Here is a 19,648-nt window from a genome sequence, read left to right on the forward strand (position 1 = left end):
GCCCTTCACTAGGGGCGTAACTACAGTGGGGGGCCTAGAAGGTATAGAGGAATCATAAGGCCCTAATATATATAACATTTATATAAATATTGGTAAAACTGGTCAACCTCTAGACATTTTGGTGGCCAGCAGATTTTTGCCACAAAATTTTCTGAAATTGAGGAAACTCACTGGAAAATTTGAGACTGCTTAAGAGGGACAGGATACTGGGCTACAGAGCCCAAAATTTGGTAACTCCCGACTTCGACACAAGGCAGTCCCATTGCATGCTGGGTGTTTTAGTCTAACATTAAACATGGCAGTTGGCAAATTGTTAAACAAAAACCACATTACCCAACATGCATTGGGAGATGCAGGCTCAGCACATTAGGGCAAGAAAACACTTTGGCTGGTTTCCAAAGTACAAACCAGCCAACAGCCCAAAGATTAGCCCAAATCCATACCTTGGCACGTTTATACTTTCAAAACCCGTCTGTGCTTTAAATTAGTAGCCCAATTTGGCTGGAAAAACGCCAACCTGGCAACCCAGGGCGGTACTTGCAGGTATGCTGGGAGTTGTAAAAACAAATTGTAGATTTAAAATATTCACATTAACATTTACTTAATATTACCTCATACTCAAAATGTTTCCCAAGAATATTGGAGGGGGAAAAAAAGAGAAAGCCAGAAGACAAGGGATGTTTAATAGAAACCATTCATATATTTCAACTTTCAATTAACATTTGGAGTGCATAACAATAAATAGCATTCATAACTTACTAGACTGTTTACAAAGCTTCTCCATGTCATTGTTATTTCTACCAACGGCTCTGCGGTTCACCTACTAAAATGACAGACCCTGTATATAATAAAGGCGCAAAATATTGCTCTATAGCATATTTTGTAAATAATATAAAAATAAGTTCTATATTACAATTTAAACTTGGCTTGTAAAATTTCAACATAATACAGCCTTTATTCTACAAACAGAACACATACAAACACCTTTCTTTTTATTTTTCTCCACAATATACTATTTTTTTTTTCTCATGATATAGTTTCTTCTGTGATGCGCAAATGAGTGTCAATTACAAAACAAAAAGAAAAACAAAATAGGTTATTTATTTTGCTACATCAGTACTGGAAATATCTTTGAGAGCTTGAATGAGACAGAAGTATCTGTGGGCAGAGCGGCTCTATAAATTCCTGCCATTTTAAGGGTTCTGTGTGAAAACAAATTGTTTATTCCAAATAATCAAAGCTGAAAAGTCACTTACAATCATGGTCAGGATTTCTGAAGGATTTGTTTGCTATAAATACGTTTGGAGAATGTAAAGACACTAGACCTTATGAGGTGAATCACAATAGTGTTCTAAACACCCAGCAATTAACATGCATTTCTTTAAGCAGCAGCTCCACCTACAGGAGTCACAGACGCACAAACAGTTGTTTTCTCTTTGCAGCAACAGAGTAGCATTTAGGATCCTATTTGCAGTGAGAGAATTAAAAAATACTTTACTTTGATTATTCACTGATATAGAAATATTGCATTTTTTGTTCCCAGTGGTAAAATCTCTGAGATTCTTCTAATAAACCAAAAACTTCAAACTCTTGCAATGAAGAACCATAGCTTACTAAAATGCATACCCTCTAGTGACTTACTCAGCTGCTTTCTAGACTATGCCCTTTTAAAGAATGTATTCCGACCTCCTTCTGAAATGTACTTTTTCTTATACAATCTATGCTTTAAATATATGAACGTCAAACAAATCTTTTTAAGCATTCAAAATATTAAATGCATTTAAAACTCACAAATTGAAGACACAGTCACAGAGGGTGTTTTAAGGTTTCTACATGGACATAGTGCCCTGATAATATCTCCTAGGTCATCTCGAATGTGAGACTCCCTTGCAGGCCTAGTGGGGACTGGGTGAACTCCTTAATGTCTGGGTTTGGTTAGAAAAGGCTATGGGGTATATTTATGGGACACTGTATATTGAAGTTAGAGATCCCCACAGTACTCCACTCTCCATTAGTTTCTATGGGATTTATCAATGGGTGATAGTGAAAGTTCACCCTTTGATAAATACACCTTTCAAAATCCCAAAGAAATGAATGGAGAGTCTAAACTACAGAACTTGTGGGATGATATTGAGAAATTACTAACTAGACTCACTAACCTAACCTTACCCAAAGATATTTTAACGTTTCTTTTAGGGAAGCCATTCCCTCGGCTGCCCAGATGGTCCCAGACCTTAGCCAATCAGATCCTGACGGCAACCAGATTAGCTATAGCAGCCAAATGGAAAGCCTTGGATCCCCCGTCTTTGGCTGCAGTAATTACCCGGGTAAATAATAATCGCTTTTTTGAAGAGAGGATGGCTTTCGTTCAGAACAAAACACAGCAACACTTGAAGGTCTGGTCTGTTTGGGTACTCGAGGGTTTGGCAAACTGAGACTTTTCGTGTTGTAGTCTGCCCAAGAATGTCTTTGATTATTGCCCTGCTCTATGCAGACGTCTTCTTCATATGCTGCTGTTATTAGCCTCGCTGGAGTTGACTAACCTCGGCTGTTTATTTTGTATCTTTGTCCCTTCTTTCCTTCCCTCTTCTTTAGTCTTTATTCTTTCTCAATCCCCTTCCTACCCTTCCGTTTGTCTATCCTCCCTTTTCCTCTTTACTTCTTTCCTTTTATTCTATCTTCTCTATCGAGGAGGCCTTACACAACTAGTAATTGTTTACCACTGCTTACGATATGCTGTTTTATGCTGTACGGCTTATGATGATTGTGTATGTCTTCTTTATTCCTTAATAAAAAAATTTAAGTTACAAAAAAAAAAAAAGAAATAAATGGAGAGTGGCAGAATTTCACTCTAGACGACTGTGGTGATCTTTAACGTCACTGTTTGATAAATATACCCCTAAGAGTGATTCATGGGTGAGTGGCTCATTAAAAATGCAATACTGTATGGTATTTTATCAAGATATATATATATATATATATATATATATACATATACACTTTCCCTGATGAAAGTTCCAGTGTGGAACTGAAACGTTGGAACCAACAAACCTACATTTTGTTTGCTGAAACCTTTGCCTCAAAACTTCCTTGGAGTGCTGTCAATTCACCTCGCTATATATATATATATATATATATATATATATATATATATTTATTTTAACATTACTCATGTATCCAACGTTTCGGCCCTCGTTAGGGCCTTTATCAAAGCCATGATAAAGGCCCTAACGAGGGGCGAAACGTTGGATACACGTGTAATGTTAAAATAAAGGATTGAATGGAAAAAGTTTGGTGTGCGGGTCCATCTTGAAGATTATATGCAATAATTGACCGAGCACCCACGAGCGGATATACTACTAAGAGTGCCTTCACAAACATTATATATATAGTTTATATAGTCAGCTTCAAATTCTTAGGTCCCAGATGTGCAGCCATGTATAAAGTGTTACATGATGTTGCATACACAATTGTGTGACTTTGTACACAGAGTTGTATATTCGTACATAGCAAATGTGTGTACATATGGACATTTTAACAGTCTTCATCCAAAGCATAATCCATTTACTGTGCATTTCCCGTACCCCCCTTAATCACAGCAATAATTGAGGAATCCCATGAAAAAATAATGTGCTTTCCTTCATAGCATCATGTTACTTCAGACAGCTGACAGTACAGAACAGGAAATATTTGCATAGCAACTCCTAATATACGGGATCAGATTAGTAACAGAGCAGACACATCTAGACTTTTCATTCACATATTTTCGCTTCAACATTTTTATGAGCAACTTTTAAATTAAATAACATTTTAGATATGAGCAACACATTTGATATTCATTTTTATATATTTAATTCCGAGAACTATTCCAAAAAGAACATCTGCTGGGAGCAGGAGAGACTCCCTCCCACCTTCTTACTATTGACCCGTATCCTGTCTGAATCTCAGTGGTAGTACATTTATGCAATACAATATATATATGAGCTTTAGTTTGCTCCGTTGCTAGTTACACTAGAATTGTGTTTTAGTTTAGTGAAGTTGTAACTAGACTGTTACTAAGATGCTTAGAAGATATCTGCATAATGTTAAACAAGTCTGCTACTTGTAACGATCCTCCTACAAGGCTAGAGCTATTATTTAATGGAAACTCTCTGTCTCTGGTGAGAATACTAGTTGAAATACAGTTAGTCTTCATCATGTACTATTAGACTTTTCATGTGATCCTAGTCCTAAGCTAGTCTTTTGTATTACATTCCAAAAAACAAATATTTAGAGGTTAAAACGTAAAAATGTACTGCTGCCAAACAGTGATCCGTCGACTGAATCAAGATCCTTAATATATTGTGCCTGAGGAGCAGGTACAATTTTTTCATCTCAAAAGGTTGTGTTTTTTTACATGAACCAATAAATGGCATCACGTTGCCACAACCCTCTCTTTTTCTTTTACAGATATGGGACCTGTTATCCAGAATGCTTGGGACCTAGGGTTTTCCAGATAAAGGATCTTTCTATAATTTGGATCTCCACCCCTTAAGTCTACTAGAAAATAATGTAAACATTAAATAAACCCAATAGGCTGACTTTGCTTCCAATAACAATTAATTATATCTTAGATCAAGTAGAAGGTACTGTTTTAATATTATAGAGAAAAAGGGAATTCATAGAAATTTGGATTCTTTGGATAAAATGGAGTCTATGGGAGATGAACTTTCTGTAATTCAGAGCTTTCTGGATAATAGGTTTGTGGATAACGAATCCCATCCCATATGAGTTTGGGGAAAGCACACTCACAGGCCAATATCTCTTATCTAAATGGGTGGGCAAAATCTGGTGGAAGGCGAGTAAACGGTTTGAATGAATTGGTTAACTTTGTTAACCAATTATTATAATAATAATAATGGGTAGTTTCATTTGTAGGAGTGGACTGGGTTGTGGTCTGAGCACACAGCCTTAATAATGCATCTTCTTTAGGTCTTCAAAAATGACCCCTGCTCAAGAGACCTACAGAAATATTTGTATGCTGCATGCTTGCTAAAGTGTGATCTCATGGGCCAATTGTGTTAACTGTTTAAATGTTGCTGCAGTTTCTGTCAGTGGATTCCTAATTGTGGTACAGTGACAACTCGTACTGTATGTCTGTGCCAGTCACAGGAAAGTAATGATTCACGTCAATTCATGTGCAAACTGAGATATTTATTATGACATGTAGGCTATACCTTATGAAGCTGAAGTTGTTTATAATGTGTTTGGCTGGAACATATGGAGCAGCAGTGAATTCAGAAGCAAGCATCTTGCCTGGTGATTGTCACTAAGCACATTCTAAAGCAATGAAAACCTTACACTGAATGGATGCTCTCAGTCAAAGACAAAAGGGGATGTGTAGCACGCAAAAGGTTCTTTAAAACACACCTGCCTAGACTAAAGGAATATTTGGGATGATTCTGAAATGGAGTATATAAACTGAAGATACTATTCTCTCCCACTGAAAGCCTACCAAGGTTAATGCTTGGAATAGTCCCCGAGCCTAGCAACCAGTGCACAGTTTGAATGTGATGCTAGAGTCCAATTATAATCTGTCATCCACACAACAGACTAGTTGCTAGGGCCAGTGCAAACGTAAAAGCCAAAAAGACCTGCAGAACAACTGTAAATCTTATTGATAGCACAGGCTACACCATTTTTAAAAGATGTAGGTTTCCTGACTCTTTAAAGTACAATTAAACCCTAAAAATATATATGGCTGAAAATAATATATTTTATTTATGGCTGAAAATAATATATTTTATACTGAATTTATCACACCTGATTGCAGTATTCCCCTGTACACAGTACACAGAATAGTGGTGAGAAAAAGTAGAAAATTGGTATCCAAGCCTACAAGTGCCTAGATATTTCCCTTGTTTACTTTATTAAGTTATGTCGGCTTATTTACTAAGAGGTACTAAACTTTATCATTGCATTACTTTAATTGCATTACCTGTAGTTGTTTGATCAAAACTAGTAAGTGAATAGATGCTCCTGGCATCTGCACTGGTATTATATAGCGCCTAAGTTAGATAATCAGCCTCTAGTCTAATAAGTGACCTTAAGATGCTTAGCCCATAACTATTTCTTCTGTGAACTGTAACTCTCACAGTCCAGTCACTGGTTTAGGAGTGTCTGAGAGTCTGACATCACTGCAAAAAGTATTGTTGATCTGCCACAATTAATAGTAGGGTATCTCTGCTTTAGTTCTTGATATGATTCCAGTTGCCCTGACCTTGAAATAGTTATATTGTAAGGAACATGCAGATGTCAACTATGGTTTATCATGTCCCTGGGCATTTTCCATCAGTATTGCATTATGGACAATAAAGGACAGAATGGCAGTTATGAATATGGGAACAGCTGCATTATATTCGAGTAAGATAAAGTGCCCTCTTTGTCTGCTAATGACCTAATTAGTCTTGCAATACTAATTCCCCCTTCAAGGAATCCCATTTTCAGGATAGATGATTCATAGTGACTTTTGCATTTAGAATGGTTCATGCCGTTTTCAGCCTCACAAGATCTTTTTCTCTTTATTGTTGCCACGATCCACAAAAATGAAGACCACATTACAAAACCTTTAAATGTAAAATGTACATGAAGTGACTAAAAAGTTAGTAGAAATGTATGCTTGGGTCACCTAGGAAATCAATAAAACCATGAAAGCCAAAGATCATCTCTGACTGCACAAAGCCAATAGTGATATTAGAAATATTGAATGTTTCTTTCTACTTACCTGAGAGATAGAAAAAAAATCAGGCACCTTAGTTAATAATAACCACACGCTTACTGTGATATAAACAACCTTTCAGCTTAACACATGAACATGAGCAGGGATAAACGCAATATAAAGGTATTATGCCTTTACATTATTACCCACATACCAGTGTCATTTCATCCCTGTCTTTATTCTAATTTGGCTAATTTGTTCTATTACAATTAAAGTGAGTTTAGTATTGAAGTTTTGCATGTATAAAAGGATAGATGTGGTGTGGACCATTCAGTGCCTGTGAACTTTACTTTCCTTATCCCGTCGCTTCAACTCCTCTTTGTAGCAGTAAGAACAGTAATTTTCAGTCTCAGGACGCCCATAAAAAGAACAATTCTCTCTTTTACACCTGCTCTGATGGAGTAAATAGATTGGACAACCTGTGCTTCTGCCTCTGCTGTTTTTGTCATTGTTCAACCGTGTCTGAGAGGTTTCCTCATCAGCATATTCCAAGCAGTCTCTGATATCACTAGAGTTAAACCCGTTTGTATATGTCTGAGATTTATGCTCTGAAGGCTTTTCATATGTAAGAGATTCCACTGTGTTCACTGTGCGTATACCAGATAACCTTGCCGGGCTATAACTTTGTGAAGATAACGACCGGTTTTGTTGGGGATATGTAGCACAAGTTTTTAAGGAGCCTATTGTTGGCCTATAAGGGTTATCTTGGAAGCTTGGCGACTTGGAGTTGACATCATGTAAATGGATAACACTTTGCCTTTGGACTGGAGGTGTATGGCTATAGTGTGCAGATACTGGAATGGGGCCACATTTTTTAGCACCATTGTTGGGTGAGGGATATGATGTTGGGGTTGGACTGGAACGGTCTTTGAGTTTTAGAACAAGCTGTGTTGTATGGCTTTGAGGCAAGATTGGTGATGCCCTGTCCTGAGGTGAGGAATCCAGCTTATCTTTCGCAAAACCATCTTGATCTAGCTTTCTACTCGATGATCCATTGACAGCAGCTTTCTTCTCAACCTCTTTCCTTTTCTGCTCTTGCTCAGCATTGAAACGTTCCTGGGCACTGGTTAAGTAGAAACCAATCATTTCCTCATGGAACTGATGTCGGTGACTGGTGAGAAGAAGTCCTGCAAAGATAAACTTACGTTCCCCTTGCATGGCTGCTCTCAATATATTAAGGCTGAGTTTTACATCTGTGCTATATTTCCATGGGTCAGACTTATTATCTGAAAGTGATCTGTTGGTTAGTTTATCAACAGGAGAAATGCTAGCTTTATCGGTGGGTGATGGAGTTGTTTTCTCAGATGGGGAAGTACTAGCAGACTGTCCTGATTCCTCTTTGCTTCCCTTCCGAGACTTGGACTTTTTAACTTTGTCAGTTGAGTCCCCATTCTTCCCATTGCCTGAATTAGCTCGACTGATTTTGCCATGAACTAATCCCCCAAGACCCCCCATGTTCTTTTTCAACTTAATACCCAGTGTTTTACTGAAACTTCCAAGCTTATTTGCCACTGAATCAGTTCTATTCTTTTCCTTCTCCTTTCTTTGTTTTTCTTTGTCTTTCCCAGTTTTTCCATTGTTGACATTAGAATTACTACAGATGGAGTCTCGATCAGAGTCCATGGAATCCGCCAGTGACTGTACATCTTCTCCTGTGGAAGCTGTCGGGGATTCGGGTTGAGCCAAGGGTGCCTGAAAGTAAAGCAGAATATATAACTTTAATATTAAATACCAGATCGGCTTTTTTCCTCATTACATCATTTTTTTTCAATATGCAATTTTCTAACGTTTTCACTAATCACTGTCCATCTTACTGCATCCCTTTATCTCCAAAGTATTTGCCATTTCTACTAAATGCCCTACCTACACTTTTCTGCTTTTCTGCCTTCATGAATTCTGATGGCATAATAATTGATTTCTTTATGACAAATTCCTATCTTTTCTTCATAGGTTACTTTAACCCCCAAAACATTTTATATTATATACAGGAATTTCTATTTTTCCAATAATCCTATTTAAAAAGAAGATATTGCATAACACTTAAGGGGAGATATCAACAGGATGGACACAAAACACAATCTTACAAAGCAGAAGCAATAAAATAAATATAATATCATTGATGACAAAATATATTTATATCTGGGGCTTGTTGTTTTGTAACAGGTGGGGAACCTAGAATTACAACAAAATAATGTAGAACTGATGTTTTTCATAGAATAGGCACTACTCTTGCATGTCCACTTTCTTTCAGGAATGTTTCTCTATTGGGTAATACAAATAAAGTTCTTCCCAATTTTTTACAACACTTATTTATAACAAGTGTCATCCATCATCACCTGTGTGGCTTCTACATAAATCTATGATGCTTTGAAATTATGATAAGCTGGTTTTATTTGTGTATTGGGTTGAAATATTGAGTTCATGCAGCACACAAATCAGACTCCTACACAGCTAATAAGTAAGTAGGGCAAATGCAAACATGATCAAACATCATTCTAAACATATCAGAACACTTTACAGTTAAATTAGAAAAATCAGCGTAAGGTTATACAGTGCCTGCCAAATGTCAATTAAAGCTGTCTGATCAAAACACATTATGTTTTATTTTGTGTCATGACATGGAAGCATTGGGACACATTGATATGGCAATTACTATTATCCATATATAAACATGTAAATATTAATAAGTATAAAATAGATCCTTTGATTGCCCAAATGAGTTCTGGGTTTGGCTGCAGACATACAAACTTTCACAGTGCTCTGTCTAGTCATGGAATCCATTTCCTCCATTCCTGTTGGGCAGATATTGTAGCAACTGCAAAGAAACTATAACTATACCAATCCCTGAACAACAAATGGAGCAGATTTTAATGAAGCATTTCCAGCCAAGGTACACCATTTATTTTATTCAGAAAATGCAAATGGCTGTGTGTTCCATTGATTTTAATTACACAAACAGGAGTGGTTGAGTGCCAAATGCATATACAGTGCCTCATGCATTTCTCTGTAACAGCGCCTCATAAATCAGATGCCTTCATGTTTGCTACAAGTCCCAAAATATGATATGTACCCACACCTTCAAGGGGCTGGGGTTATCTTGAATTAAAGACCCTTTGCAGTGGATGGCCTGCTCCTACCGCTGGCTGATTCTAATTGCAGAGTGCTTTAGTAAGATGAACGTTTTTAAAATGATCAGTAACTCCAGGTGATGTCACATGCAAATCAGCACATAATGGTATTAGCATAATCTTCACTTGGTTGTTACTTCATTTAAGTGCCCAGAAATCATTTGATGTTGACTGTCCACTCAACACAACTAGGTGTCATATTGGGCATAAAGAGCAGGGACTTGGACCTGGGAGGTAATAAATAAGGGACTGTAGAATAATGAAAGGGAAGAATTATTGGTTCTACTAAACAAGGAATCCAATAGGCGTGTATGGTGGAAAAGAACTCCAGCTGTTATCAAGTGGTAAAAAGCAAATGTATATGTAATGAATCATGGTTCCTTACCAACTTCAACCCCATAAGTTATGGATCCAAATTGCTAGCTGTCTCTACGACAGATATATAGCTTGTTACAGCTCAGTAAAATACAAATGTATACATACTCAAGGTTAATGTATAATTTTCCCCATCCCCCTGATCTGAATTTACATGCCCTTCTGCTCAGAGACCTTTCATGTGAATCCTCATAGATCCTCCCATCAAGCTGTATCAGATTTTTAAGGCCAAAATCATGGTTCTCACATTTTCTGTGAGGGAAACTGTGAACACCAGAAACTCTAGTTTTAATTGACATGGTGATCTATGAAATGGCAGAGGCCTGAGTGCTGACTAAGATATGTGGCCTTGATGATCAAGAACCAGTTGTATAAATGCCGGCCTCACTATGTAACTTTGGATGAACTTTTATTATCGTGTAGAAACTTTTTCTGAGTCAATTTGCAATTGGTTTTCATTTTTCAATATTTGTGGTTTATGAGTTATTTGGCTTTTTATTCAGCAGCTCTCCAGTTTACAATTTTAGCAATCTGGCTGCTAGGGTCCAAATTACCCTAGCAACCATGCACTGATTTAAATAAGGGACTGGAATATAAATAGGAGAGGCCTGAATAGAAAGATGAGTAATAAAAATTAGTAACAACAATACATTTGTAGCCTTACAGAGCCTTTGTTTTTTAGATGGGGTCAGTGACCCCTTTAAAAGCTGAAAAGTATCAGAAGAAGGCAAATAATTAATAAATTATATAAAAAAAAAATAATAAAGACCAATTGGAAAGTTACTTAGAATTGGCTATTTTATAACATATTAAAAGTTAACTTGAAGGTGAACCACCCCTTTAAGTGGGGGGGCATTCATGGAGCAATCACATTGATCCCTTTAAGATTGCAAGGCCTTACCCGTGTTTCTGAGGGGATGCGTATCCAGGTTACATTCATATAGCTGTGCAGAAGGTTCAGTTTGGCCTCCAGAGAAAGGATCAGACTGTAAGGGGAATACATAGCCATAATGAATGTAAACTATACAGTGCAACTGCAAACTAGGGTTGCACCAAATCCACCACGATTCTTCACGAAAGATTCGGCTGAATACCGAACTGAATCCTAATTTGCATATGCAAATTAGGGGTGGGAAGGGAAAACCTTTTTTTACTTCCTTGTTTTGTGACAAAAAGTCACGAGATTTCAGTCCCGCCACTAATTTTCATATGCAAATTAAGATTCGGATTTGGTTCGGCCTGGCAGAAGGATTCGGTCAAAACCAAATCCTGCTGAAAAAGGCCGGATCCTGGATTCGGTGCATCCCTAACACAAGAACAGACAATGTTACAGACAACATTAAGTGCTCAATAAAACATCCGTGTGCACTTTTGGTGCTTGTCACAGTGACATTTGTACAAGTATTACCTGGCTAACTTGATGTTATCATTGTCATCCTTGCCCCAGTCCCAGTCCTTCCCAGGATCAACCGCAAAGTGCAAAGGTAGAAGCTTGTGTTCTGAGTCAGTTAAAGGGATCACAGCTGTGAAAGAGATGTATGAGTAGCATTTAATTGTAGAGACACAACAACGATTTTATATGTATGGGGTGCTTTGCCTTCACTACTTGTTGGACCCGGACTAGCGAAAACAATAAGTGCAAATCTGAGGCAGTACTTCTGTTGCTGAACTACGAATTCCCAGCACTTTAGCCCTATAGCAGGTTAGACTTCCATTTATATCCACTGGGTACCGTATATACTCGAGTATAAGCCGAGTTTTTCAGCCCCCAAAATATGCTGAAAAACTCTACCTCGGCTTATACTCGGGTCAAAAACGGTCGCCGGCATCTAAGAATAGTCGCCGGCGCCTAAGAATAGTCGCCGGCGCCTAAGAATAGTCGCCGGTGTCCAAGAATAGTCGCCGGTGTCCAAGAATAGTCGCCGGTGTCCAAGAATAGTCGCCGGTGTCCAAGACTAGTCGCCGGTGTCCAAGAATAGTCGCCGTCGTCCAAAAATAGTCTCCAAGAATATTCGCCGGCGTCCAGGAATGGTCGCCGGCATCCAAAAACGAGACGCAGGCACCTCCAATGGGAGCAGAAACCCTCAATTTTTTAATTGAAACTTACCAGAAGTGGCTGCATTTCTCACCCTAGGCTTATAATCGAGTCAATAAGCTTTCCCAGTTTTTGGAGGTAAAATTAGGTACCTCGGCTTATACTCGAATATATACGGTAATCATAATAAAGATTATAATAACATTTCTGCATCATTGTCTGTTACTGAGACTTTTGGCAGAAAAAAAACAATGATAAATCTTTTAGAGAAAAAAAATATTGATTATATCAGCTTCTCCACTGAAATGTTTTGCATTAGTCACTTGTATTGACCTGTAACTTTATTGTGAGATGATGGGTTTTCTTTATCATTGGAAAGACTTTATTGATTTATCCAGCGAGTCACTGTGTCATGCCCTTTATTTACTGAATAAATATTAGTAAATATTTATTGTTGGTATTCATAAATCAGAAATAAGAGAAATAACCAGAATACAATGCTTATGAACTCAATAAATAAACCTTCTAGTCTCAGGGGTAGATTCATTATGGATCAAACTAAGGAATTCAGTTTTAGGATTTATCAAAACTTGCCTGACTGCCATAAACATTTTCCTGAGAAAGGGGATGCAAAGTCAAAAAAATAAAATCCCAATATTAGGTTCATGGCTAAAAAAGAAACATATCTTCAATATAATTACAAAATCTGTACAGTTTTTATTAAACGAACGCATCCGTTTCTACTTCTCTCCACTTTCACTGCACAAATCTTAAGACTGCCGAGGCTGCTCTGCTTCAAAACGATCAACCCTTCTCCGAGTATCTTTTTCAGCAGTGAACCTGATAATGGGATTTTATTTTTTGACTTTACATACCTGTTAACAAATCAACATATTTTATCAAAGCTCATAACTGTGTCAACTCTGTAGAATATGTTCTGTTGACTAGTCGTATGCAATTGAACACTACAGGATGGTAACGCTCTGTGCTTCTCTTGATTACCCATCCAAATCAATGTGTATCATATGTGGGGAGAGAGGATTTGCACAATTATTTTTATATGCCATAATGAAACATTTCATAAATTAAATGATTATTTTTTTTTACGAGCATAGTTACAATTTAATAAATTATCTGGTCAGTGTTACAACCAATGAATAAAAGTATTCCTAAAATAAAGCTTAAATAAATAAATAAAGCTATACTGCAGCACAAAGCTAATAATAAATGTGCATATCTATCAAATTAGATTTTCTACTTCCAGTGAACACCACAAGATGGCAGTGTAGAACACAGAAACGAGCAGCCACTTTTATTTATTTGCATAACAAACATATCGCTATGGGGATCACTAAGCTCTGACGACCATTGCGACTGCTGACTCAAGTGGGAATGGAAACTCTGCCTTGTATTTCCCAGGTGCAGGGATGTTGTAATATTGCACCGAGAGGTTTTGCACTAATTAAAAGTATGACTTGTCTCTGCTAGCATTCCTAGCACAGTGTTAAGGTTGCTCATCACTTAACAACTTAGGCTGATAACTTTATATATACACCTTTTTAACATGAACAAAATAAATAGAACTTGTGCTTAAAATACTGTGTGCTCTGGGAAACTGTTGGGAAGCTAAGCTTAGTCGTTGTCGAAAACCATTCAAAAAAGCAGAAAGTGAGATTACATTTGTCACTCACTTTTAAATTCTTTTTCAAAATGCACAGAACTCTGAACTGCCATGCAATATGAATTATTATTATTATTATTAACATTAACATTTAAAAAGTGAATGTGAATTAATTCCCAGTTATGGTGATTTTTTTATTCTATATATGCAGTATATTGTGATTTGGTCCCTAAGCTCAGGCAACTGACAGCAGCACAGAGAATGTACTGTTAATCAGCAAAAAATTATATTAGCCACCTTCATTATTAAGCTTTAGTTCTCTTTTATCCGACAAATAAAAAGACCTGGATGTCCACGGAAGACAACAGTGGTGAATGATCACAGAAACATTTCCATGGTGAAGAGAAACCACTTCAAAACACTCTCCAGGAGGTAGGCGTATCAATATCCAGGTCTACCATAAAGAGAAGACTGCATGAAAGTAAATACAGAGGGGTGCACTGCAAGGTACAAGCCACTCATAAGCCTCACGATTAGAAAGGCTAGATTTGCCTTCAAAGTTCAGAGACATACTGTCTGCTCAAATCCAGCTAAATGCAGTCAAATTGATTGGGAGGTGTTTTATAATACAGATGGACAATTATCCAAAACATACAGCCAAAGCAACCCAGGAGTTTATTAAAGCAAAGAAGTGGAATATTCTTGAATGACCAAGTCAGTCACCTGATCTGAACCCAATTGAGCTGCATTTCACTTGTTGAAGACTAAACTTCGGATAGAAAAACCCCAAACAAACAGCAACTGAAAGCCACTGCAGTAAAGGCCTGGCAGAGTATTAAAAAGGAGGAAACCCAGAATCTGGTGATGTCCATGAGTTCAAGACTTCAGGCTGTCATTGGCAGCAAAGGGTTTTCAACCAAGTATTAGAAATTAACATTTTATTTTTAGTTTTTTTAATTTGTCCAATTTCTTATTAGCCCCTGAAATGAAGCTATAAGGCTGTAGTTCCTTACATTTTTATGCAATCTTTTTCTTCAACGCACTGAATTACAGCTGAAAGTCTGCAGTTCAACTGAATCTGAGTTGTTTCATTTAAAATTCATTGTGATAATGTACAGAAACAAAATTAGAAAAAAGTTGTCTCTGTCCAAAGATTTATGGGCCTAACTGTACTTGCTAATTAGATGCTATGGGTTACTGCACCTGGGCAAATTAGCATCCCATCATTAACCCATTAGGGGATAATAAAATAAACTGTTTGCCCACATCTAGTAACCCGTAGCAACTAATGAGAGTTGTGTTTTCAAACAGCTGTCCAGCAAATACTTGAAACTGATTGGTTACGATCAGTTACTAGACAAGTAACTTTAGCTGGTTAATTACTTTACCCCCAATAAACATTACAGCACTGACAGGAGACAACTAATTTCTATGTGCACATACAATTTATTACTGATAGTCAATAATATTATTAGATTGTGTGCCGTTTAATTCTTAATAACATACTTGCTATTCTTGTATAAATACATAAGCCATACAAATATTATTACTGCACAGCTAATGGAATTTGAAAGACACGAAAATAGAGAATTAGGAACCTGTACAATTTGTACTGTTCAGAACAGACATTTCAGCAGTATGGCTCTGGATGAAACTGGAGCCTTACAGAAACAGGTGCTGCACCAGCAGAAAGAGCTGACCATCCGTATCCCCAGTATTGGTATGCAAGGAAGGAATAACATGTTGTCAGTGTGTGCTTGGTGCAGTCACCCTGTCAACTGAAACTTAAGCAACAAAACTTCCATAGCTCTGAACAAGTTTACACATTACTTCCTTGGACCGTGCCTTCACACCTAGAATCACAAACAGGACAGGATGATTGATTTGATGTTTTAAACAGGGCTCAAATTCAAATCCAATCTGTACTACAACTGAAGTGTCTGCTCTGCATTTCTGCACTACTGTCTGGAATGTGAGCCCCTATAGCTCTCCAGAGCCAGGATGGAATGTGACAAATGCTCCCACCTGATGTAAATTAGACAAAACACATGAAACATTTGAGACGTTAATGTACTAGTTTTCCAGATATACTGTATATAGTTACTACTTTTCCATAATGTAATTTTTTGGGATTGACTTTCTTGGCCACTAACTCACTTAAACTCCTCAATCTAAGATGCAGTCCCTTTGGCTACAAGGCAACACTGCCGCCATTTGACTTAGTGGCCGTATGCTGATTGGCAGCAGAGATTGGTTTCTCCAAATTTGTGTACAAACCATAAAGTTCTTTGAAATTCACCAAATTCTGTGTGATGCATCTGCCTGCCTTGGCATGTTTAGAATGCCATCTTAACCTTGTTACCTGTAAAATGCCAGCACTACTTATTGATTTCGAGCTTGTTTGACTTAAGGAACTGTGTCTAAGGCAGCTGGATAAGTCTTACCATCAGTAGTAAGGTTTTTAATCATGGGACCTGGTCTGCACCATAACTACAGAGGAAGAAGACCTTGCAGCTGCAGGGGGGCCGGAGGTACAGGTGGCCCCATGAGGCCCTAACTGATTAGCAATTTCAATATCTATTGGTTAAACAGGTCAGCCTCTGGTTATGTTAGGGACCCTAAAATTAAATTGCTGTGGGGCCCAGTATTATCTAGTTACGCCTCTGGACCTGGATAAGCTTAGGGGCTTTTATAAAACATTTTTTCACAACTGCTTCACAATAGCTTAACTTAATTGCAAAATGAATTGTTACCATAAATTGGCCATCCTTACTCTACTCAAATTATGACATACACCTTGTATTTGTGGTAGCTTTATTGCTATTGCGTGTTCAAACTCAAGCCTCTAACATCATGAGATGTGGTCTAAACCAACACTTATAAGGTTGTGTGAGTTTTTGTTTATATGGATGCTGGGTTTCATTTGAAGGGGTTGAACTTGATGGACTTTTGTTTTTTTGTTTTTTAACCCAATTTAACTATGCAACTATGTAAGTGCACATAAAGTCATGGCCCATGAGTCATAAGTATGACTTTAGAGATACAATAGTGGGCAGTGCACCATCACCACATGTTCACAGTTAACCTTATGTTTTGGCTAAAATCAAACTCAACTTAGTGGGCAATATTAAACCATTAACAGAACCTCTGTGGAAACACCTTTAACAGTTAATAAGTGGAAAAGTGTAGCCCAGCAACATGCACAGTCAACAGTAAGGTTTTCTAACAATTCCATAAATCCTGCATCATATACCTTTTAATTCTCCAATAAACAAATCCAACACAAAAGTCTCAAGGCTAACGAGCCAGCCAGTGTTGACTAACCTGAAGCTTCATAAATAAACATTATTTCCAACAGAAACTGGAAACAAATCAGCCACCATTTGTGGGAAATGTACAATAAATCTGAAAGTCAAATTCATTTTATTTGCATATTGAGCATTCTGCTTGACGTTTCTGCATAGTGTGTGTTAGTCCAGGCAAAAGAACTGCATCAGCATATTTATTACCCAACTCTTGAGCCTCTAGCAATGCAGAACTGATAACATTATGTTGCCTGAAAAATTAACAGACCTTGCTACTTGAACTGCACTGCAGGTAAATTATGGTAATAAAAATAACAGAAATATTTCATGGGTAAATGATTTTGAATCAACTTTATGTAAAAATTTCATCTGAGGACTATTGACACAAGCATGCTTCCTCTGAAAACTAACGTAAAGAACAGCACAACAGTGGGTCCAGAGTTTGAAATGAATCATTTGTAAGATCTGTGCATCTACATAAGGGAGCATAAAAGGAAACCAGTAAATAATAAATGGAGTAGGCGATAAACTCACCTTTCCAAGTGTGTGAGTGGGCACGTCTGACAACTGCCATGTGCTACATGCAGCCAACCAAATCCTCATGGGATTGTCGGTTCACACTGAGAGCATCGGGATCTTGGCCTTACCATTTCTCAGAAGAGAAAGAACTGCTTTCAGCTAAGTACTAACCAAGAGAACCGCTCTCTGAACAATAGTCAGCGGCGATCCTTGCCTTTATGCCGCCTGAGGCGGCCTTCCATTGCAGCCCCCACCCCTCCTCAGGGCGCTCACCTTTTCAGCGCTGGAGGGGGTCAGGGGTTCTAATAATTCTGTATTTCCAGAAGAAATTACAAACATAACCTTCCATATACAATTATTCCACCCCAAAGAAATAAAGAAAAGAAATGTAGTATCGGCTGGGTCTAAAAACATTATATGTTATATTTTTAAGGTTATGAGCCCAGAAATAAATGTATGCACTAGATTCCTCTGCATTTGGAACTCTGCTCCCTACCTTTTGCTTCATTTAGGTGTTAAACAATTATGGGCACCTCACTTGTCTGTCAACCAAACACAAAGCAGTCTGCCTTTTTTATTTAACATCAAGATCTCATCTGTCAATCATTTATGTATTTCCCCACCTCTATGCCACTGGCATAGCAATTACTTACCATTATGCACTTTCCTCCTACTCAAGGCTCTATTGAGGTCTGGTGCCACCCTAAGCAAAGGACCTAACAGCCCCAACAATATATGGAAATGATGTTATGTGCACGGGTGCATGCAACTTCACTTCCACTAAATGTCACTTCCTTTTTTGCCAAGACGGGCCTTGTACCCCTCACCCCACAGTTTTGCCGGTGGATTTAAGCAGAAAGATTCCCACGGCAGCTAGGGGGTCTCACTGTACACCCTACTTGTCTTAAGGAGATGAACATGGATTCCCATTAGAGGATTAGATGAAGCAAAGTTAGACCCTGGTGTTGCTTTACTATAGTTGCCACAAAATAGTATTAGACCACACCATCAAAAAATAAACTTCATTCAAAGCCTTTATTGAGTTAAGGGTTCTGACCCAGGTACCAGCAATGTTTCAGACCAACACTGGTCTTTTTTGAAGCTTGACAACAGCATCTATGTTAAATATTAAACAGTCATAAATAGAATGCAACTCATTCTTCTTAAATAAATCCTACGGCTATTTTACATTATCTTTAGATCATCAAAATGTTTCCATATTTTATGTTATGGTTATAAAAAATTGCTGCCATGGTAACATTTGCAGAACCTTTTTCTTTTTTATGATGCCAGAAGTTTATTAAAAGCAGGTTTCATCTATAACATATTCTAGATCATAGGATATAAGAGGTATGGGCTGCATTATGCCCAGGAGCTTAGAAGTCAAGCCAATCTGACCTCAGAATATGTGTCAACTGAAAGTGCCTTCTGGGCCTTGGGCCAGAGTATGACTCTTCTTGGGCTCTGAATCAGCCAAACTTTCTTATTCAGGCACCTTTTGATGGTTAGTGTAATACCTACTAGAGAATCAAAGAGCCAACCACTTCTGACAAAGAAAACAGGAGAGTGCAGGCTGCACTGATATGTTACAGGGCAGATACGGTACAGAGTTACATTGATGTATATGTCCAACTTCTGTGGCACAGAGGGTCAGAATTTTTCTGGTCTGTGGTATAGGGACGATAATTGAAGCCAGTTTTGGCCACTCCCCTTTTACTCACATATATTATTCATCACTTAGTATCGCACACACAGGCAGAGTATGACACACACAGGCAGATTATGACACACACAGGCAGAGTATGGCACACAGGCAGAGTATGGCAAACAGGCAGAGTATGGCACACACAGGCAGAGTATGACACACACAGGCAGAGTATGACAGACACAGGCAGAGTATGGCACACA

The 19,648-nt window shown here is 37.9% G+C and overlaps 1 protein-coding gene across 1 annotated transcript in view; it reads right to left on the reverse strand.

Moving 5' to 3' along the window:
- Positions 1–5,178: 5,178 nt before the first annotated feature.
- otud7a.S (OTU deubiquitinase 7A S homeolog) overlaps positions 5,179–19,648 on the reverse strand; it is a 113,941-nt gene continuing 99,471 nt past the window's right edge. The window contains exons 12-14 of the mRNA XM_018255506.2: positions 11,669–11,783; positions 11,162–11,246; positions 5,179–8,449 (exon numbers count right to left, since the gene is read on the reverse strand). Coding sequence (XP_018110995.1) covers positions 7,028–8,449; positions 11,162–11,246; positions 11,669–11,783 — 1,622 coding nt within the window. The 3' untranslated portion in view covers positions 5,179–7,027. The remainder of the gene's footprint in view (positions 8,450–11,161; positions 11,247–11,668; positions 11,784–19,648) is intronic.

This window comes from Xenopus laevis, chromosome 3S, assembly GCF_017654675.1.
Source record: "Xenopus laevis strain J_2021 chromosome 3S, Xenopus_laevis_v10.1, whole genome shotgun sequence".
NCBI classification, from domain to species: domain Eukaryota; kingdom Metazoa; phylum Chordata; class Amphibia; order Anura; family Pipidae; genus Xenopus; species Xenopus laevis.